Below are 23,583 nucleotides of genomic sequence, written 5' to 3'. Positions count from 1 at the left end.
GGTATGCAACTTTCCGAAACAGACATAATTTTTTTTTTAATGATAATAAAAACAATATAGAAGACAAAGACATAAACAAGGTGACTTGTATATTCTATAAGTGGAGTATAAAATGTGAATCCTTAGATAAAATTACAGCACACAGCTACAACCATAAGAGAGTGGTCACCCTTTCAAAATAAATCATCTTAAAAAGTTCAGTCACGTTCATCATCAGGACGGCTGGGGGACCGGGATCTAAAAGAGAAAGAAAGGGATAAAAATCTAGTCAAAATTTGTTGGGCATTCGGGCACACAAAGTAAAGCCATTTCCGAGCCCAATTTATCTTAAGACTATTTATAGAATTACAGGAAGAAGTTCAAATGAGACAAGTGGCGTCAATTCACGAGAATTTAAAAGGGAGGGGGGGGGGGGACAAAATATATTTTTCAATATCTAAGGAGTTTTTCAATGAAAATACCAAAAGAGGCATTGTGAATGAAAATACCGCTCAAAAAAGGTATTTTTCGAAATATAGAGGGGGGGGGGGTAGTAGAGGTTTCCCTGTTCCTCTAGCTGATGTCACAATGAGACTGTACAGTAATCATATTTTTACATCGTAAAGGTAGGAGCAGAAAACAGGGAAGCAGTCACAATCTACAAACATTAACACACCACTCTTTAAAAGTGTGAAGCGAGAGGAGGCTTCTCACTGCCTAATATAATCATATATATTTGAGTTCGTCGTGGAAACTCATTTCGCTCTTTAGCGCAACGGTCTTTTCCTTATTTGTTTGGCAACCTATCAGATATTTAAGGATATTTCCTTAGACTTGAGCCCCTCTCCCCAAGCTAACTTCCCAAATTCTCTTTCTATTAGCCTCGACTAACTCTAGCGCAACGGTCTTTTCCTTATGTGTTTGACAACCTATCAGATATTTAAGCATATTTCCTTAGACTTGAGCCCTCCCCCATCCCAGATAACTTCCCAACTTCTCTTTCTATTAGCCTCCACTAACTCATCTTTAAGATCATATATAGCCCATTGAACATTGGGATTACTCTGATATGAAATCCAACTTATTTTCAATAAAGCTGATAATGAAAGGTATTTGAGGGATCCGATGGTTTTGTTTGCCTTCAAAACATCGATGTTCAGAAAACCTCTTCCACTAATGCCAAATCTCCAAAAAAAAGTAACTAATTCTGTTATTAAAAACTGAAGTTGAAAATTGAGCAGTATTTATTTAGACCCTCTTGACAAATGTCCACTAAATAAAATCACACAAAAAGGATGCTTCAAGATACTTGAAACAACAGCCTTTTTCCTGGGGAGGATTTTGAAGTCATTTTTGACGCCCACAAACATGAGGTAGAAACTGAATTTTAATTAAACTAGCCAAAAACCGGAATTGCGTCATTGCTGACAAAAAGAGAACTTCATAGACTACCATTTAGCTCTCTCGGACATTCTTAAATAACCCCTCACAAGCAGGGGCGTCCCGAGGGGAGGAGAGGCGCGCCGCCCCTCCAATGTTTTTGGCATTCGAAATTTAGCAAATTAGCAAAAAAATAATTAGTAAATTTAGCATTTAGGCAGAAATTTAGCAAAATTCTTGATTTCTGCAGAAAATTCGGCATAAATCGGGCAGCGACTCGGTAAAATTTACGAAGATCGTCCCCCCCCTCAATGAAATGAGTCTCGGGACGCCCCTGCTCACAAGACATTTTTTGTTCTTTTTTTCTTTTTCAGTGATATCTTTTTTAGTCTATATCAAAGTTTTAAAAGTAAATCCCTAGCAAAGGGAACAGACAGAAAGGCTGCAAAGCTGAGTCTTAGATTAGTTACGAGCCTTCAAAATCCATCAAGTACAATTGATATGCTGATAATTATCAGCATATAATTAAGACTCTGTACTAGTTTCCAAATACTTACCATAAGCAAATAGATGCTTCAATGATGAAAGAAAAAGAAACTAGAGAAAACAAAAAAACTACCTGCTTCTAGTTGGGGATCTCCTATCAGGAGTCCGGTCAGCTGAGCGCCTGTCTTCAGATCTTCTTGCAGATGCCCGCCTAATTGTCTTCTCGACGCTTCCATTACGCTCTTCCCTTGTTCGAGAAGCACTACGGTTACGTGATCGTGAGCGACTTCTTGACCTCGTTGGAGAACGGCTTTCGGACCTTCGGCGAGAACGAGATCTACTGCGACGGTTTCGGGAAGGACGATCGTAAGACCCACTTCGCCGTCTATTAAATACAAACATAAGTCATAAAACATCAATATTAGACAAGAAAGGAACAGTACTATCAAATTTCTTACTAATAAATTTGGCCACACTAGCTGTACAAAAAGTATGTTTACATAATGTGAATACACTTGATATTTTCAACAAAAAGCTGATAGGAACTAAATAACTTTGAAAAATGCCGAGAAAAACAGATAAAATCTATTGTGGCAAACACTCAGTTTCAGCTGTCCGTAAATTAAAAGGCATTATTAGTGATGCCAAGGTAACTTCACAAATTCTCACGCGATCAATGTGGGATATATAATGCTGAAATTCAAAACCAGACATTATTACAATGTATTATCTTAAACTTAATAAATCTGGCCATAACAACTATGTTCTTTTTTTTACTTGGGCCTAGGTCTTCCCGCGCCGACTGGCGCACGAGAAAACAACGGTGCCTCCCCAACATGACCTATGAAGTGCTGCAGACAAAAGATCTTCCATTGACAATCTGAACAGCACATCATCCTTCTCCAGGCATCGCCATACTGCAGCTTTTTGCCACCTATGCCTTCTGATACTGGGAGAGACTCGGCACTGCACATCGTGAAGGAGGCGGTCTTTGCCCATACGTACCATATGACTCCAGCATCGCCATCGACTACTTTGCGATTTTATCGGTCACGAGCAGCTTTTTCATTTTTCACGAATGAAAGCGTTTATAATCTGTCAGTTCATTGAATTCCAAATATGCGTATAAGCATATTAAAAAAAAGCTTATTTTCATCTTGATACCCTCTTTTATATCCTTGTAAAATATCAATAGCTGCTTACTGTTGAAAACATGACATCTTTGCAAATGTTTCTCTTGAGTGGATAGTAAGAAACAACACATACGGAATAAGTTATTTCAGACGTTTCATACAATGATAGTCATAAAATTTAATCTTTTGAACCCAAGGAAATTTTAGAGCAGACGTTTAAAGCAGACTCCCCCTCTAGCTTCCACAACTGGAAAAATCCAACGGCATTGACAGATGCCAAGCTTGTTCTTTTATTCCAGCTACTACTTAGTTAGATAGGACTGACAGCTATTTATTGTCTGTACACCTTAGGATAGAGGAATATCTCCAAGATTGGGCCGACACATCTTCCCCTAGGGAGATAAAGACCTAAAACAAATTTGTCAGGAAAGAGGAAGGGAAATCATTCAACGTTAGATTTTATACACAAAAAAGTATCTACTCACCCCCTTGGTATTTATTAATAGCAAATAAGAATGAACATTAAATATATAAGAACTTGCAACAAGCTCTCATAAGGATTCCACTAATTTGATAAAAAAATAAGCCAAACCAAAAGACGTTCCTGATATCAATATGTTCCTGATATTTATCATTTCTTCAGTCTATCGCATTGCTCCTCCTTGCCTTTAATTTCGATTTATTTAAACTGAAATAAATTTATACTTTTATTTTAATTTAGTAGCTATTCTCAGTACAAGGCCCATATATTGGCTAATCTCCATGACAAGGCACAATACCGATGTAACAAATTTAAACAGAAATAAACGCACGAGGATACGTCAAACACCCCACTAATTATATAATTACAAGCAATCAAGGTTTTCAATTAAATTACAGTGAAAACTTAATTGATTTCCATAGCCAAAAGTCTTCGAATCTTTTTATTTCCTGCTACTAAATTATCAATTATAAGAGGAAACAATAATTCTAAGCAAAAATTAATCTGTTAATCTGAATTAAACTCTTCCATGAGATTTTTAAATGCTATAGAATTTTATCTGAACAAACTGTAAGTTAGCATTCCTGTTAGTCTTGAATGGGAAAAAACTTTAAACGAAACAAATACATAATAAAATAAGGACAAAGATAGTCGTTCATCTTACACTCCAAACTAGCATCCAATAGAAGAGTTAAAAGTCTCTTCAAGCTTTCATTCTTACCCCTAAAGTTAGATACACTTACACTTGGGGACGAAGTCGCCAAGAGCTGGTCAACGCTATCAATCACCCGAGAAACATAATTACCCTGAGCCATATCCACCTTCATTGTTTTTAATTTACCATATGCACCTTATACCAGAAACATCTTTCATTTCAAAATTAACTCGAACAAGAGGAGGGCTACAACCGCATCGAACCATCGCTTTACACTTAAAGGTTAGGTGTAAACTCACAAGGAGTAGGTGGTAAATTCCCTTGGTCAACAATTTTTCTCGCCAAGAAACAGTCTTAGTGAACCTTATTCACTCTCATTTTGTTTTCATGCATTGTTAGCAACTTGGGTCAGAAAACTAAACGGAATAATTCTTTTCACGATCCACCCACTTTAGTAATGTACAGCCCGTGCTGAAATGGCTGTATACATATTTGACACACATCCCTAGAAAGAGTTTGCATGTCTTTATATCCCCACAAATGACACAAAAATCCATTTTCTTAGAGAAGCAAAACAGGCAGTTTTGACATCAATCCTATTTAGCTTCTCCGACAGACAGGTCTGTCGGATGTATCTGCAGGCCGGGAATAATGTTTAAGGAGAACTCGCAGGTACAAATTATTGAATTCACATCAATTTCTTATGTATATAAAGTAACAAATTAGCTAAGTTTCAAAAAATAATACTTCAGCAGTGTAAAGAACGATACGCTACCTTTCAATCCATCAAAGTTCATCTCAGTCTTAGCTAACTTGCACAAAATAACAAGAACGGAATCTAGGGCTTTTTCATTGTTGGTTTCTTTATTTTTATTTTATTCATTTTTATCGTAAGTTGAATTTTATTCTACCATATTGTTTTGCTAAGGATGAGTATTTGATATATAGCTAAAATGCTCAATTAGTTTCTTTCTGCAATTCACTGTCTTGTAAAATTTCCTAATTGCATTATCTTTATTGTTTGTATTCAGTCGGGAGTTATATGCTGCGATGCTAGACGGCATTGGAGTTTCAATTGTCAAAGGGGAAAACATACAAACTATAAAAAAACATACAAACATACAACATAAATCTACAAACTATTCTTTTCAAGACCAGACTAGAAGGAAAAACAGAAATACAGAATTGCAAAAAAAATTACCTTGGACCTCCTCGTCTTCTGTGAAGGCAATCACGAGCGAAGTGCCCGTATTTGCCACACTCATAGCACTTTTCGTCAGCAATTCGGCTCCTACCGCCTCTTTGGCGACCAGTAGCCATTTCTACACGGACACGACGTCCACAGACTCTCCTATAATGAGACATAACTTTCATTTAAACACTTAAAATATCCACAATTATTTTCTATAAATATTGAACACGAAAAACAATTACAGTATTATGAGTCACATCTAAATTTTTCCAAGAAAACATAGAATTAATTTCTTTTTTATTATTAAAGGCTCCCCATTTATGGAAACCTTTCAACAACCATAGACGTAGATTGTCTTAGATGTTACCAGATTGAAACAGAAAACAGCACGAAAATAATAAAAAAATTTGCTTATTCAATTAAATAAAGCAGGACGATAAACACCGAATTTTTGCAAAGTCCTACACTTAGCTGCCATCAACACAAAAAAATGTACTAAAATAAAACATTTGTTTTTAAATAAAATAAACAACCTATTTGATAATAAAAATCGCAAAGGAGCAAAATCAATGCTAGGGTAGCAGTATAATGAAATACAAAACACTCCTTGATTGACTGATGGGCTAGATTCAATAAGGGACTAACTGAATAATAAACTTCTTCAACACATACTACCAAGTGCAGTGATGATTTCAAACAATTATTGAAATTGTTAGGGCAGCAGTATAGCGAATCACAACAAATGTCTTTATTGACTGATGGGCTAGAATGAAAATAAGGGGCTAACTAAATAATAAGCTTCCTCGATACACACGACCTAATAGTGAGATGACTCCAAATCATTATGAAAATTGGCAGGGTAGCTGTATGAGACATAATGCACATCTTTAATGTTTTCTCCTGTTAGTCAAGGGCTAATTTCAACCAAATGAAAAAAAAAAAAACAATAAAACAACCTATCTTTCAATAAAAATTATAGAGGGTTAGAATGAACGATAGGGTGACAGTATCATGAAACACAATACACGTCTTTACTGACTGACGGGCTCGATTCAAAATGAAGGGCTAACTAAATTTCAAGCTACTTTAATGCATACTACCAAACATAGTGATAATTTCAAATCTTTATTAAGATCATTAGGGTAGCAGCATGAAACAAAACGCATGTATTCAATGTTTTCTCTTGTTGCTCAAAAGCTAATTTCTGGCAATTTAAAATAAAATTAGATTATCTTGTCCAAGCACAAGATAAGTCTATAAAACCAAAACCCCGCATTCAACTGTAGACAATCCCCTGAGACTTATTGGGGTAGCAAGATAATAAGATACTGCAAACATCCTTGACTCATGTAACTCATTTTCCACTTCCTAATGAAGCTTTATTTCAACCAAAAGTGGGTTTATCACTAGAAATGCTAAATCTGCCCAGCAAAAACAACTCAAGCCGTATTGTGTTGTGATGTATTTTTGTTGTGTCATAGGTTCCAGTTGATGTGACTGAGTGGAAGCAAAATTATCCCAAGTTTAGTAACAAAAATTCCAATAAGAAGTCCTTTGAGCAACTTAAAAAAAAAAAACAATAGCAATATGTGAAGCCGTTACTGAGTCACAAAGATATTTTATAATCAGATGGTAAGAAATTAGGATGCAAGAGCGAAATTTGACTCAAATCTGGAACATTACTAATTCGCCATTCATGTTTGTAGATATACCGTGAAATAAAATATACCAGGCACCCTTGTCCAAGAAGATAAACAGATTTTCCAGGAGACAATGAAAACCAATTTAGTTGTATGCAAGATGACACAAAAATGGGATTTAAGTTCACTTTTGAGACATGGAAACCTAAAGGATAGATTTTTCCGTGTCCGAGCCAGAGTACGACACTAGCATATAGGGGAATTGCAGCTCATTTTACTTATAATAATTTTTATTCATCTTATGTTCGAATTCTCCTTTCTATCGAATTCCGATTTCTATTTGTCTTATCTAATATTGCCACACTGAACTCTTAAGAACTTATTTTCGCTTCTTTTTATTAATCAACTCTGTTATATTCTACATTGCTAATTGTAATATTTACAAGGAATTTTGATTTGTAGCGGTGATTGTAGTACCAACACTACCACCATATCCAATGTCATCTCACTTAGCCCCACCAATCTCGTTATCGCCAAACTCACCTTCAATCTCATCACAGGAATGATGTCAAAAAATGTATGACCCAAAATGTTACCCCCCCCCTCAAGAAAAAATCACACGCAATGAGGAAGTCTTAATGATTTCTCCTAGATAGTGTCCAAACCTTCTTACACAATTGTCATCCTCTTCAATTCCAAGTTGTGTGGACCCCAAGTGGAGCTGTGATCAAGAATCAGTTCATTTCTAACCCCTGATTGGCCATTTCTGGAAAAATAACGTGATAATTTCTCCATTATCCGAACCCTCCTCCATAATTGGCATCATCCTTAATTTCGAACTGGACCCTGGGTGGAACTCTGGGGCAGGCTAAGAATCAGTACATTCATCGACCTAACTGGCCTTTATTTTGGGAAGAATAACCTGATTATTCCTATATAGTGACCAGACCCTCCTATACATACACCGTCAAGCTTAATTTCAAGTTGTGTGGACCCTGGGTGGAGCTGTATGGCAGGCCAGAATCAGTACATTAAATCCCTTATTGGCCTTAATTTTGGAAAAATAAGGTGATTACGTTATTAGCGATTACCGTGAATTAGAGGAGGCTGTTACATTTGCTTCCTGTTTACTGTTGGTTTGAGATTTGTGCTTGTTTACATTCTGCCTTTGAGTAGTCTGTGATCTGTGAATTTATAAATGATCCTAATTTGAAAGAGGGATAAGATACTTATGCATAAAAGGTTGTCAGAAAGAAGGGCAATGATTACCACTGATGATAGGCAATGATATATTGTGATTTCAAAGATCACCAATTCTTACATGATTTTGACTTCAGTAAGGTATTACATGTCTGCTTTCTACTGAGATGCATCTACAAAGTTTCGGTCTGGAAACAGACTAGTTATATAACTTGGTGCCATTATCGATGGGGCAAAATGCATAATGTTATTGTGACTTCACGTTTCTGAACTACTTCAACCAAGCTAAATGGGTAATGGCCCATTCAACCATTCTGCCCAAAATAGCTATCTCGAAAATGTTGGTCCTACATCAAACAGCACCCCAACCCAGAAGACCACTTGATATCAATTCAACACATAGGAGCATTTCCTAAATGAATTTGAACTGAAAGAGGGGGAGGAGGAGGGGGGAAATTTTTATAAAACAAGCTTAAGAAGAAAATGCCCCAAAAACATACCCAGGGAAGCCCTTCCAGTTATGCAAATAATTGCGTGATAGATTCCAATAAGTCGTAACATGCCACCTTTATACTAAAATGTATCTATGACACCTCTGTTTTTATATAGAATATCTGCATAATTTTGCAACCTGGGCAAAACACATCATGTTGCCCCTGAGGATGCATTTCTGATACTTTTCAATCATTCTAACTAAAAAATAGATCTCTTTAATTTGGTATAATTATTTGGCACCCTGGGAAAAACACGTCAAGTTGCCCCTGCGGATGCATTTCTGATGCTTTTCAACCATTCCAACTAAAAAGTAGCTCTCTTTAAATTTTGGTAAAATGCTAAACGATGCTCCAGGGAATTGAGTTTTTCTGATGCGACTCAGTTTTCAAACACAATCTGGTCACTCCTTAAGGGGATCTATCCCTGAAACCAACTGGAGTCTCTTATGGAAGTTAATTTTATGCATTGACAAAATCACAATTTGTTTAAAACATACTCTTTCCCAACCCTTATTTATTAATATGGTTTCACTTTGGACACAGATAACTGTTTACTAAGTGAACACAAGATTACACCAGATTTGAAGGCAGTTGGATACCTATAATGGGAAAGCATATTTACCAAACTACAGATGTATTATCACAGAAGTTGGATACCTTCTGACAGAGATATTATTAATCTACCTTTAATGTTGAGAAAACCTATCTGAATACTATAAATAAAAGACTGAATATTGAGTCATACAAGACTGGTGAGGAATTCCAGGCCACACCGAGTCAAAACGAAAAAAAAAAGGATTTGAACCTGCTTTTTTAGAATGATACTATGGGAATAAATGATAATAGAAAAAAAATAATGTATTTATAATGTTGGAATGTTTATTTCTGGTCAAATGTTTGGAAACAGAGAAGACTCAATCATAACTATTCTTTAATTATTTTTAAGAATTCCAAATTTTTTTCTTTTAACAACTATACTATTTTACAACCTTATCAGCCACTCTGATATGTCCTGTTCTGTGTATATATGTAGTTTTTCTGAACAACCCAGTTTTGTTCTTACCTCTACCAGACAATGTTAACACTTAAAGAAGGGCGAAGAAAGTCGGTAGAGAGCACTGCAAAGTTGAAAAGCGAGTTTAGTAGCAAATCAAGCTTGTAGGTGATGCATTCAAATTCAGTAAGGACTGATTTAATGCTTTGCAGTGGAGAATGTGACTTATGGTTGAGGAGTCTACTTTTGGTTGAACCAGAAGTGACAGTAGGTTGGTCGATACTTTCTACACAACATGTAAGTAGCAATGGTAGACAGGTGGAGAAAGGATCAAACTGTAGGAAGTATCAGTAGCTATGTCTCAATTATCCTGAAATATGGAAATAAATGAGATAGAATAGTCAGTGGCCAATGAAATAGGATTTATTAATCTTATTAATAAATCCTATAATTATTAATCTTAAAAAAAAAAAATAATCTAGAAGGACCACCCCATAGACGCAAAAAGAGGTACACTTTCAAGACACATTAGCTGTCAGAGTGTATCTGAGTATGTAACATTTTTATAAATATGTTGTCGAGAATGTCCGAAATCTATTAATGTCAACATTCACTGGGAAATGTCTGAAATTCTTTTTTCTCTGCCTGGATTCAATTTACTTTGCAAATCAGCTTTTCGAGTCTTATACAAGCTACGATGGTAAAATTAAAGTTAGGTTAGGTTAAATTAGGTTATAAATCTCAGAAATGGGTTAAAACCCTAAGCTAACTTTCCATCATCACACCTTGCATAAAACTGAAAGATGACTGACAACATTGATTAAATCCAAGAATAAAAAAAAAGGCATTTCGGACATTCACGGTAACAGATATAAAAAATAAATGAAGAGAAAATGCACCAAAATCTAAGTTCAATTATACTAAATCTTATTGTATTTACAAATCGTTAATTTTTACTTTTGGTCTATGCACATATTGTGGGACCATTACATATAGGGATTTAGATTAACTGACCCAGCAAGGTGACCCATTCAAGTAAAGGCAACTACGAGGGCTATTCAGAAACTAGGGAACGTTTCCGTCTGACACCACTAGACACGCGGCGATCACGTATGTTTTGGTATGCGCGTGCTCGTAGCTTTAGTCGGCATCCAGCCGTGAGAACGAGAACATCTCCGCACTGCCCGTTTTCCCAATATTCCAATTTAAAATGTGCGCTGCAATTGCAAATCCCGCCAGTTGTGAAGTGCGGTCCGTAATACGGTTTTTGTTAGCAAAAAACCGATCGAAATTCATCGGCAACTGTGCGAAATGTATGGCAACGAAGTAATGAATGAAAGTTCAGTGCGAAAATGGTGTATCCGGTTTAAAAATGGCCGAACCAACGTGCATGATGAAGAAAGGAGTGGACGACCGAGCATTGTGACAGACGATCTTCTCGCCAAAGTTGATGAGAGGATTCGCGGGACTCATTCAAATGGGAAATTTTCGCACATCCACCCTACAGTCCCGACCTAGCACCAAACGATTTTCAATGTTTCCCGAAGATGAAGAACTGGCTAGCAACACAGCGTTTTGATGACAACGACGAGCTCCGAGCGTGCGTCACTGAGTGGCTGAGATCGCAGGCGGTGGATTTCTATGATGAAGAAATTTCGAAGCCTCTCCACCACTACGATAAGTGCCTTAATTTGTTTGGTGACTATGTAGAAAAGTAGCATTTTAGTCACTCTTTCAGATGTATTTAATAAAATATTTTTCCTGTGCCTGGTTTTTGTTTTATAACAAAACGTTCCCTACTTTCTGAATAGCCCTCATATGTTTAATAATATAAAATGGTATCACACTTATTAATCCTTCCTTTTTTGTAACAAATGATGACACTACTTCCGTCACCGATTTGTCAAGTGGAATAAATCCTGCACTAGGCTTACCATTGCAATACAGGGCAAGCAACAAAGACAAGCGAGTTGAGTATGAAAAAATTCTTGACCTGTGAAATGGCATAAAAAAAAGAAAGAATCCAATCATTTCACAGTTCAACAAACCCTTCTTTTTGCATTACCTTGCATAAAAATAATAAAGAGTAAGGAATAGAGTAGAACATTACTAAATCAATATTGTACCTTCCATCAAGTGCTCTTGTTGCATCTTCTGCATCACGTGGGTCTTCCATTTCAACAAAAGCAAAACCTGGGGGATTTCTAGCCACCCAAACCTTCCTGACTCTCCCATATCGAGAAAAGGCATCTTCCAATTCTTCTTGTGATGCATGGTTTCCTAAAATAAGGAAAAATGAACGCATCAAACACAGCAGAGCCACAAATGCTAAATATAAATAACTAATAATTGAGTTTGCAGAGAAGTAAAACTTCCAATTAAAGGTCTTTAACTAAGCAGATGGTGTTTAAGATATTCTAGATGATCTGCAATTTAAGGTTCATCAGTTATAAATTGGATCAAGGCTATATGCAGGGGGAGGGGTGTGTGTGTGTTTAAACTCTGCCCCAAAAATATTTGTTTGATTTGTAAAAACGTAAACAAATTGGTGATGTTAAAAAAATTGCACCCCCCCCTTAACAAACATCCTTGATACAGCCCTGCATCAGACTAAACCAAATGTACAGGGTGTAAGGCATGGCATATAAACTACTAGTAAGAAAAATCCATGAGCCAAAACATAACAATATGACTTATAGGGGCACACGTCTTACCTTTTCAGACCCAAAAATTTCAAAAAATATCCCTAAGATGTTACATATTTGAAGTCTGCAAGAAAAAAGAAGTTTTTTTTTTTTTATATAGCCATTTATGCTCATGTAAGAAGTAATAGGCATTAAAACCTCAAGTAGATTTGCACCATAATTTGACAAAGGAAATTCTTGTACTAAAACCTGGATAAATTTGATTTACATTATATAATTTTTAGTTAAAAATTTAACATGAGGGCCGCCAACATATGGGATTGGTATCAAGAGTTGCGTTTTTTTTTTACAAGTCCGTTTCCCAATTTGCAAAGCATGGGACTTTGGTGCTTATGTATCCATCAATATGGGAGACAAATTAGCTTATCCTTACTATAAAAGTACAAACACAAGCTATAAAAATTATTCTTAAGTTTTGTCAAACAACATGATTTATACAGAAAGACCTTCATTTGTTTCCCAAAGTATTTTTCTTGATTTGCAATTATCTATCAAATTTTTCACTTCCTGTAAATGCATAAATAAATGGAGAAAAACCTTCCATTCACTAAATAATTATGCATCCAATCTCTAATAGCATGTACACAGAAAAAATTAAAGATCTAGAGCTGAAATGGCCAGCCATGACAAAACAGAGAGAAAAAATCTCAAAATAAAGAACAAAATAATGAATCTACAGCCAGTAGAAGGAAAGGAAAAGATAAACTAAATGATGGGTATTTTGCCTATACAAAACTAGGTGTCTTCAGCACTAAATATAGAAGAAACTGATTAAAAGGCTAATGATCAAATCTAAAATAATCTAAAATTAAAATCTTAAACTAAACACAATAAAAAATAAGAAACAAACAATATACATATCATATAGACAATTGATATTATGGTGACACAGCATTTAGATCAACAATTATGAAGAACTCTTAACACACAAAAGCAACTGGATACAAAATAAGAAAATGAACTTGAAATTAATTTTTTATTGTTGTGAAATAATCTTTCTATTGGCATGAAATGCTGCAATTCTTCTCATAAAGCCATTCTCCAAAATTGAGTCACTATTTAAACTCCCCATGTCTCTGTACTATTGAGCATTGTAATTCAATAAATAAGGTTAAAAAATTAAAAAAAAACTCCAGAAACTTTTGTTTCAACCTTGGCAGAAGATAGTTTACACCACCCTGATCATTTCATACAATTTGAGGAGGCCATAGTCATCTCTAACAATAGAGGCTTAACACAATGGCCTATAAAAACCATTGAAAAAAAAGAAAAGAGTTTTGTTAATCATTCTATAAACAAAGACAGGGAATTTAAATATTGACTAAATTTATGATATTATTCTTAAAAATATAACACAAACAAGAAGATTTGGAGCTCTGGATGTCAACAAAAAAATTATTTCAAAATAAAATGAAAAAATTTCCAATTAATTTTATTACTTTTTATCCAGCTGCTTTTGTGTGTTCATGAGTTACTCATAATTGCTGATATAAATATTGCCTTGTTTCTTATTTTTTTATTGTTTCTAGATTTAGATTTTATACAATTCCCCTACATTTTGTACCTCATCTGAAGGGTGAGTTGGTTTTGTTTTACACGTATTTTCATATAATGATTTTTCTTCTTGTTAATACTGTTTCTTTTGTCTGGGTTTCTCTATCTGGGAATAATTCTTTCTGAATCTGCCTTAAACTCTTTTCTTCTTCCATGGTTTGTACCAGAGATCACTCTATTACTGATTTTGTTTTGAAGATTTCCCCTTCACACGTGTCAGAAATGTCTATTTCACCCCCTGAGTGATATATGGTTCTATCTGATGGTGTTTTTCTTAGGGTATTTCCAGCGGGAGTTGCATACAATTGTGTGTCTGAATTTTATTTTTGTTTTACTGCGGTAGATCTTGTCTGAATTCTCTGTTTGTCCACCATTACTTCAAGGTTTACTTAACGTCTTTCATCTAAATGAAAATCCTTTTACCAATGTCTCTTTTTATCTTTTTGTGAAAAATTGTTTTGTTTTAATTTGCTGATTCTATGTGGGCAGAGCAGCCTCCCTTGTCTCACAAGTTAATTATTTGTGTGGTCTATTGATTCTTAAATTTTATTACTTATTATTATCTAACTAGGCACAGCCCAGATAAAAAAATTTCTCTTTGCGTTTTTTTTTATATGTAACCACAATAGGCTACTATGTAGGGTAACTCAACTTGTCTCTTCGAAAACACGGAATTCTTTTACTATCAGGTTTACTGATAGGACCTTTCTTGCTGCCACCAGTGTTGGACCAGTTGGCCACAATGCCATCAGTATTGGTGTGGTAATGTACGGGTGTCTCCACTTATTGGTGCAAAAATGGTGCTAAACCACTTACTGGAGGGAAAAGCCCCAAGCAGCACCAGATATTATAATGAGATGCCTGTGCTTATCACACATGTTCTGTAAATATTGGGTTTGATAATACCCAATTTACAGTATACCCTGCCTCAGGGTATGATATCGTGATCAAGTGGTCAAATGGCCACTTTAAGGCCAAGAGTGTACCCAATCCGGGTCACCACTAAAAATCTCTAACTATCTCCTTGGATGTAACAAACCCCCCTGTCAATATAATAATGACGGTATCTTGTAACTCTGTTCCTACTCTGTCTGGGTTCTGGGAAAATTAGTACAGTTTGTAGAAAATATCTTACTTGTAATCTTCCAAAGGTCATATATCACAAAAGGAATAGGCTTCCCCAAATGGGGTCTAAATGTAGACTGACTGAAAAATAATATTCATTCTGTACACAAACTTTGCATAGGGGTGGACCTTTGCTTGGCCCTGGCCAATCCTCTAAATCCCCATTCAAAATCCATTCTACTTTTTCTTAACTTTACCTTTCAATGACTCAAACCAGGAAGTCCAAAATAGAATTTAGTTCAAAGCTTACTTATTGCAAAAGAATCTAACTTAGCAACCAGAATTCAACTTAGGATTAAAAATTATCTTATAGGCAAATATAATTACAGAAAAGAAAATGGGTAATTTATCTGAAAAGAAAAGAAACAGGGGTGGAACCCCAACATTTAATCTCTAATAGGTTATTCAGAAGGTTTGTTGTAAATAAAAAACAGATAATCCTTCTGTTATGTCTACTTCTTGCAACAAACTTTCAGAGCCATCAAGTAGCCTGGTTATCAACTGATACAGCAGGTGAAAGCCAATCTTTCTCCTTTGATTGATGCAAGCACAAAAACTGTAACTAGACAAATTAAGAGTGAAACTTGTTAAAACAGAGTGTCATGAAACCAAATTTTCAAATGCATTAAAATTCCCTAGAATTTAGGGGGCACATAGACTGCTTCAGAGGCAATATGAATAACTTGAATATTTTTAATGGCACTAGCAATTAAGAGGATCTATTTTTAGCACCTTTAAACAAAAAGAAGTAAAGTCAAACACAAATACCTAAGCCTTAGGCTGTAGTCAAGCTGTTTCCTCAAAACCTTTTTAACAAAACACCCATATTTTCCTTGCAGATTTGCAATACAAAGCAATTTATACAGATTTTGCATTGTTTTCAAAGTTACCTGTGTTGCTACCTGAAAGGTAATGCACAACCCTGATAAGTTCAAGAATCAGGGATAAATTTTGAATTCCGGAAATGTGTGCACCCTGAATTCATGTCTTTAAAATTACTCCTGACAAATTTACAAAGGGAACACTTTTCTGTTGAAAGGCATTGTTGCTTTAGCCAAACTTGTCTGGTTTTGTAATTAAAGCATAAGGCAGCCAGCTCCAAGCTTGAAAAAAGGACAATGGTTGGGTTATGGACCTCCAGCCCACCTGAAATCTTAAGGACCCACCATCAGGCAAAAACAATCACAATTGAACCATCAAGATTGAGGCTCAGATCAAACCTCCTTATTGATGACAACACCAGCATGCCATAAGACACAATTTGTGAAAGTAAATAAGGTTTGGTTCCTAGAAATGTGTGAACTATGTACTAACTCTCTAAAACTGAGCAAGTACAGAAACTGATAGCAGACCAATAATACATTTAAGCATAGTCAGAAATACAGTTGGTTAGATCCAGAATAAAGAAGCTAGATGCCAATCACATCATTATGTACAGCAGATTAGAAAAAAAAACAATAAATCAGAGTTGCTATGATGATAACAAAGCAGAATCACAAATCACTCCAGGAACAAAGACCTGTTTTCCCAAAAAAATTAACAACACAATTTCCAGTAACATATGCCAAACTAATACTCATTGTTTTCTATTCCCCAAAAACAATGCCACTGCTGAAGAAAAGAAGGGTTCAACAGATTACTTCAAGCTAAGATGTATTTTCATTATCTAGAGTGCTTCCTTTGAGACTTATGCCAAGCAGAGAATGACTAATCTTTCAGCTCACAAGTTTTAGGCCAATATGGTCTTGGTCAAAGAAAGAACAAATAGGAGCTTCTGATTGATTTTGCTCTTATGAAGGACTTTCAATTGGTGGGTATGTTTTCTTACAAAGATATATGTATAAATATATCTTTGTGATCTTGCAGCATGTTTTTCAACCTTTGAAATTTGAGTCATTTATTTATTTGAAGAAGTATATTTGGTCTTTCCTGTTTTTAGACTAGTATTCTTTAAACCTTGTGCTAACTTACAAAGATCCCAATGGCCTACAGTGAATTAACATTATTCTGGATTTTAGTGTTGCTAATAGGCTATTGCAATATGACAAGCAAATAGTCCTGTTTTTAGACTAGTAGAAGCTGGAATGTCTCTTGCCTCTCCTTATTTAAAAAAAGACATAAAAGTTCTTGAAGAAGTGGCACTAATGTGATATCTGGCATGCATGAGCTTTCCTACCCTGTAAGACTATCACTGATTACCTCAGCAGCAGCAACTCTATAAGAAAATTAAAAATAAATTTTCTTGTGAATTATTATCGCTTCTAATCAGCAGTTATACCAAACGACTCCTGCTCAACTCATCCTCAGGGCTATAATGTGGTGGTCTCCTCCCCATAGTAGAGTGAAGATCGCTTGATATCATTCTATTTCCTGTTCTTGCTTTAGTTCTGTTTTCTTCTGTTTAAAGCTTTTTCCAATAGGCAATGTTTAGAAGTCCTCCAAAAAAAAAAAAAATGTCCCCCCAGATCCCAAATCAAATTCCAGTGAATGTGCCATAGTGAAAGATACCCATCTTGGCTGGTCAAGCAAACTTTCTCAAAGTTCAAAAGAAAGCTCCAATTCGGAGAATAGGAAAATGATAAGTGTAGGGGCTAATGTAACCATAAATGATGATAATGGGTTTCAAGAAGTCCTCTCTAGAAGCTCTAAAAAAAAGGAAAAAAAATCTCCCCAATCAAAAGTATTTCCCCTCTCCCTGCCCAAGATCCTCCCTCCAAAAACTTAGGAATTTACCTTAAAATTACTCCTACTACCCCCTTCGAAATAAAAATGATCACTGCAATAAGAGTTGCAATTTTTAAATTGCTAAAATCAATGTTCTCTCTTAATATTAACAGTGATGGATCTCTACTAATAGCTGTAGAAGATCAGAAATCAACAAATACAATAATTAACCTAAAAAGCCTTCTGAATACCAAAATTATTGCATTTAATTGGAACCCAAAACAATCACCAACAACAAATGTAGTTTATAATATTCCTCCTGAGATATCTACTCAGGAGTTAAAAGAAGGGCTCTCAGATAGTACTTGAAACACAATCCCAGTTGAGGATGTTACCCAACTTGGCAAGCCTAACTTTAATGGCCTAAAAACTATTAAATCCTTCTTATTCACACTGAAGGAAAAAATTAATTTTCCAGAAAAATTATTCCTATTTGGGCAAATCAAATCACACAAGGAATACAAACCAAAGCCTGTCTTGTGTCAGAAGTGTCTCAAACTGGGACACACAACAAACAAATGCAATGAAATTCTCTGAGAGTGTAGAAATTGTAAAGCATTCTATCCTAAAGAGTTGACAACTTGCAACAACACTCAGCCTACATGCATCAATTGCAAAGGCCCACATGAATCTACAAATAAATCATTATGCCCTGCATACAAGAAAAGAGTTCTAACACTCCAAATATCAAAAGAGAAGGCCATCCTATACCCCTTTGCAGCAATGGATGCAAATGCTGCCCAACGATACCAAATAAAGCCTGTCATGAAACCAAACAGCACACCAACGTCAAACGCTCCCAATGCATCAAGCACCCTATATACAAAACCACCTTCTATGCCACCTAGCTCAAATCCCTATCAGAAGGAATCACCAAGCCAACAAGCCTCCGTGTCCTGTGGGATGAGGTCAGCCTGGCCCCCCCTCCCAAGAAGAAACAAACCAGAAACACTACCAGGAATTAACCCCTTAACCGACAAACAGGATGCACAACCAAAAATGCAATCCCCAAATATATGCTTATTTATTCTGAACTGTAATGCAGTTCAGGCCATGAACATACATCAACTACAGAAAACAAAAAATATTGCAGAATTGGCAAAAATCTACATCCCAGATGATATGCTCATTCAAGCAAAAAAAGATCTTGCTTTACTTTTAACAAAGCTGAACATTGATACACAGTCATATGAAGAATAAATCAACAACACAACATATATAAATACTCCAATGGAATGTAAGATCACTCACAGAAAATAAGCTAAATGAACTAATATATTTTATGAATAATAATTCCATTAATATTGCTTGCCTCCACGAGACTCATTTAACCCAAAATCAACAAATTAAGTCTCTGGGATATACTATCCTCAGAAAGGATAGATCTTCAGAGAGAAAAGGAGGTGGGGTAGCTTTATTAGTGAATAATAATATAAAATTTTGTGGCATCAATTTTCCAGATTTTGCAAATGATGTTGACACAATTGGTATCAGTGTTTGGCTGAATAATTCAAAAACCTACATAATAAGCTTTTATAACCCTAATGGCCAAACTACAGATGCCAAGGATTTCTTTAATTATATAAATAATTCTAATATTTTAAAAAATATTATTATTTGTGGAGATTTCAATGCCCACAGCCTTTTGTGGGGGAATAAACCAGCAAATGAAGCTGGTAAATTCATTGAGCATATGACTTCAAATAATAATGAATTAGCTGTTGCTACCCCTCCAAACCTGAATACATATTTCAACTCCAAAAGTGGCAGATTCTCCACAATTGACCTAAAAATTGTTTCATTAAATTTTTTGAATAAAATTTACATAAATAAAATTGATAGTCTATGTACTGACCACTTTGCTATAGTTTGCTCCCTAAATGAACCTGCTGAAACTATATCTCATATCTCCAAATATATCAACACTAAAGCAAATTGGTCTATGTTCCAAAATAAGCTAAATGATGAAATTACAAGTTTCACCCAAATTTCATGCAATTCAAACACAACAGTTGACACAAATGCTGAAGCCTTGACATCTTTACTTATAAATACAGCTAATCATGCTATCCCTAGCATAACATCTAAAAAAACTTTCGCTAAACAAATTCCTAAGGCATGGTGGACAAATGAGTTCCTAAATAAGTGGAGAATAAAAAAGACAGCTAGGACAGAATTCATAAAAACACCATCACCTGCAACATATTTCAAAAAATTACAAGCAAAATCTAATCTAAAAAGGACTATAATAGATGCTAAATATAAATACTGGAATAATTTTGCAAATAATCTCTCCAAAGAAACACATGAGCCCATTATACACAGAGTTATAAGCCACATCTGTGGGAAAAAGACTTTCCCCAACCCACTCCTATATGAGCTTATACATAATAATACCCATTATGACAATGATAATCAAAAAGCTAACCTATTTGCAACTCTTTTTGTTAATAAGCTAACTTCAAATAATCAAAGCAAACTGTCCCCAATTCCTATGAGCCCAAGTTACCAACCATGCCCAGGATCCGAGTACATAACTAATCCATTCTCAATCTAGGAATTGAATAATGCAATACATCATATTAGGACCAAAACTAGCAGCAGCTATGACAATATACACCCTACATGGATTAAGAATCTCACACCTTCATACAAACAAGAACTGCTAAATTGTTATAATCACGCTTGGGCATCTTCTAGGTTCCCCAATATATGGAAATGTTTGTCCCTCCTACCAATCCTAAAGAAAAATAAACCCAAAGATAACCCTGAGTCTTATAGGCCCATAATGATTACTCCTGTGCTGGGGAAAATAATGGAGAAAAAGATCTATCACAGACTCCTCTGGTTTGTTGGGAAAAATAATATGATCCCTCACACTCAAACTGGATTCAGGAAACACCACTCCTCAACAGATGCTTTCATTTTGCTAACAAATGCAATAAATGAATCTTTCTCAAAAAATAATGTCCTAGTTGCAGCTTTCCTAGATATTGAAGGGGCATATGACTAAATGAACCACCAAATCCTTTTAAAACAAACTTGCAAACTTTGGAGTACCCCCTAAGCTAGTATCTTTTATTAAATCCTTCATAGAAGTGCAAAGTTTCATTGTTTGTGTTGGTTCAGCCTCTTCACCCCAAAAGACAATAACCAAAGGCCTACCTCAGGGAGCAGTCCTCAGTTGCCTCCTATTTGCCCTATATCTCTGGGACATGAACCAACCCCACACAAATCTACAATATGCTGATGATCTAGTGCTATGGTCATCTGGCAACACCTTTCAGATAGCACAGTCAAATCTGCAAAAGTCACTTTTCCAGTTTGAAAAATTCTCTCAACATTCAGATTTACCCATTGCACCCACCAAGTAAAAAATAATCCAATTTCACCGGAAGCAAAACCATGTTAATGCAAAACTAATTCTAAATAAAACAACTATTCCAGAAGATAATCATATTAATTACCTAGGTCTCATGCTTGACCAAAAACTTAATTTCCACCTCCACATTTCAAACACAATAAAAAATGCTATAGAAAAACAAATATACTAAAAAGACTTCTTTCCACACCCTGGGGCTGTAAGGAGAAAACCTTACTCCAGTTTTATAAATCACATATAAGACCCCATATTGATTATGGGCTCATCATCTATGAATTGTCAAAACAGAGACCACATTTTGAATTTATGGTGACAAGTTTTTGGTGAAAATTTCACCAAGAAGGTAGGGAACTTGTTTCTATACTCAAATTGAGCCATGCTGTAGTAAAACAGGAGCAGTCCAAGAAAATGTCTATTTTTATGGAATGCCAAAAAGAGATCTTTTACTCTATACATAATACAGGGTAGCATATAAATATTTGCACATTAGGGGGTGAGATTAAAATTAATTTAAGGTAAGGTTTATATTAATGGACTATTCAGTAAGCTAAGAAATAAAGTTACCTCTATAGGCTATTCAGAATTGCATCCTGAATCTAAATTTAACATGCATTTGCATCAGAAATGAACATTACCCCCACCCCTATATGTACCAATACAGGGTATATAAGGGTTGTTTTTTCACTCATCAATGTGCTAAGATCTTACATCTAAGATCGTTTTCTGTTAGAAAACGCTTAAAAGTGAAATCTTTGAACAAAGATCTTAGCCTACATCTTTGGTTGTTTTTGTGCAAATGTCTTTCATCATTCTGCTCTGATTGGCGGTTTTGAACAATGATGAGTAGATCATCAGGTAAAGTTCTACCAAATCATATTATTGAGTTAGGAATAAAGTGAATACACCATTCAATGCCTTTTTTTATGCTGATTACGAATATAATAATCATTTCTATCGGAAATGAATTTCAGCCCCCCCTATATATACCTAACCCGTAATGGCAATTTATCGGGGGGGGGGGGGCTGAAATTCGTTTCCAATAGAAATGATTATTATATTCGTAATCAGAATAAAAAAGGTCAATATCTACCAAAGCATATTATTGAGTTAGGACTAAAGTGAATACACCATTCGATGGCTTTTTTATGCTGATTACGAATACATTAAGTATTTCTATCGGAGATGAATTTCAGCCCCCCTATATATGCCAATTCAGGGTTAGGTTAGGTATAGGCCTATATAGGGGGGGGGGGCTGAAATTCATTTCCGGTAGAAATGATTATTATATTCGTAATCAGCATAAAAAAGGCATCGAATGGTGTATTCACTTTATTCCCAACTCAATAATATCATTTGGTAGATATTGACCTAAAAAAATGCATCAAATGGTGTAGGCTATTCACTTTTGTCCTAACTCAATAGCCTAGGGTAAGACACCCAGTAGTCGGCCACCTGCCTATTCTTGGACAGAATCTTTTATACTATTTTAATGACCAATTTACAATGACCCGTTTGTATGTCCGAGTTTAGGCAGAATTGTCACTTGTTAGTAAATTCAAAAATAGGAGGCGCTGTACAAGTGAAACTATTTAAATTAGTAACCTTCTTGTTCAGAAATTCTTCAGAAATTTGTTGATACAAAAATTAAGTTTCTAGGTGGTATAATACAGTAATTAGAGTAGTTTAAATGTCAAAAAGTTTTCAAAGTGATTAAAGTGTCCAACTACTGGGTGTCTTACCCTAATATGATTTGGTAGAACTTTACTGATCATCAAAGTTCTCTCATCATTGTTCTATATGGCAGAACAGTGGTGGTCTTCACACTTTTAGCTAATGTCAGTGAGCTGTAAGATCTTTGAAAAAAGATGAGTTAAAAAACAATAATCTTTGCAGAAAGATGTAAGATCTTAGTGCTAAAAAATGGACCTATATTTGCACATCAGAGGGGGGGGGGGGTGAAGTTCATAAGAAATGAACTTTAAAGTTAGTTTGTGACACAAATGAATGTTAAATTTGGATTTAGGATGCAATTCTGATTATAGTCAAGAGGTAGGCTAAGTTTATTTTGTAGCTACCTGGTAAGTCTGTAAATATAAACATTACCCTTCATTTTTAATTTATCAGTACCAAAATACGGTAAGCTTTAACAAGCTTGTTGCACTAAACAATTATAAAAATGCAAATGAATGTTATAGGCTATTTGCACCAAGACTTAAACATTTCCTTACATCCAAACAAAACTGAGAGGAATGAAATCAAGTTAAAAATAAAATATTACCCAAATCTCCAACATAACATTTACAATCTGGATTCATTTTGTTACTCATTTTTGAAACAGCGATTGAGACCCAAACTAATCAATAAGAAAATCAATGAGCGGCCATTTATTTATGTGATTAAAGTGATGATCAAAGAGATCCTTCTGTACGGCATATCTTCACTGAAGATCATAGGCTGTT

The 23,583-nt window shown here is 35.3% G+C and overlaps 1 protein-coding gene across 1 annotated transcript; it reads right to left on the bottom strand.

Annotated features, from left to right (window-relative positions):
- Window positions 1–74: 74 nt before the first annotated feature.
- On the bottom strand, window positions 75–23,537 carry LOC148952566 (uncharacterized). The gene is made up of 5 exons (XM_089089954.1): window positions 23,403–23,537; window positions 11,761–11,914; window positions 5,316–5,465; window positions 1,979–2,230; window positions 75–237 (listed from the first exon to the last, which is right to left on the bottom strand). Exons 1-5 carry the CDS (start codon window positions 23,449–23,451, stop codon window positions 198–200), a joined length of 645 nt encoding a protein of 214 aa, XP_088946080.1. The 5' UTR covers window positions 23,452–23,537; the 3' UTR covers window positions 75–197.
- Between the last annotated feature and the right edge of the window lie 46 nt (window positions 23,538–23,583).

Source organism: Artemia sp. Qi Xiang Cuo, chromosome 5 (assembly GCF_049724085.1).
Source record: "Artemia sp. Qi Xiang Cuo chromosome 5, ASM4972408v1, whole genome shotgun sequence".
NCBI lineage: Eukaryota > Metazoa > Arthropoda > Branchiopoda > Anostraca > Artemiidae > Artemia > Artemia sp. Qi Xiang Cuo.
The sequence above is the reverse complement of the archived record's forward strand: the minus strand, read 5'-3'. Positions and strand labels throughout refer to the sequence as shown.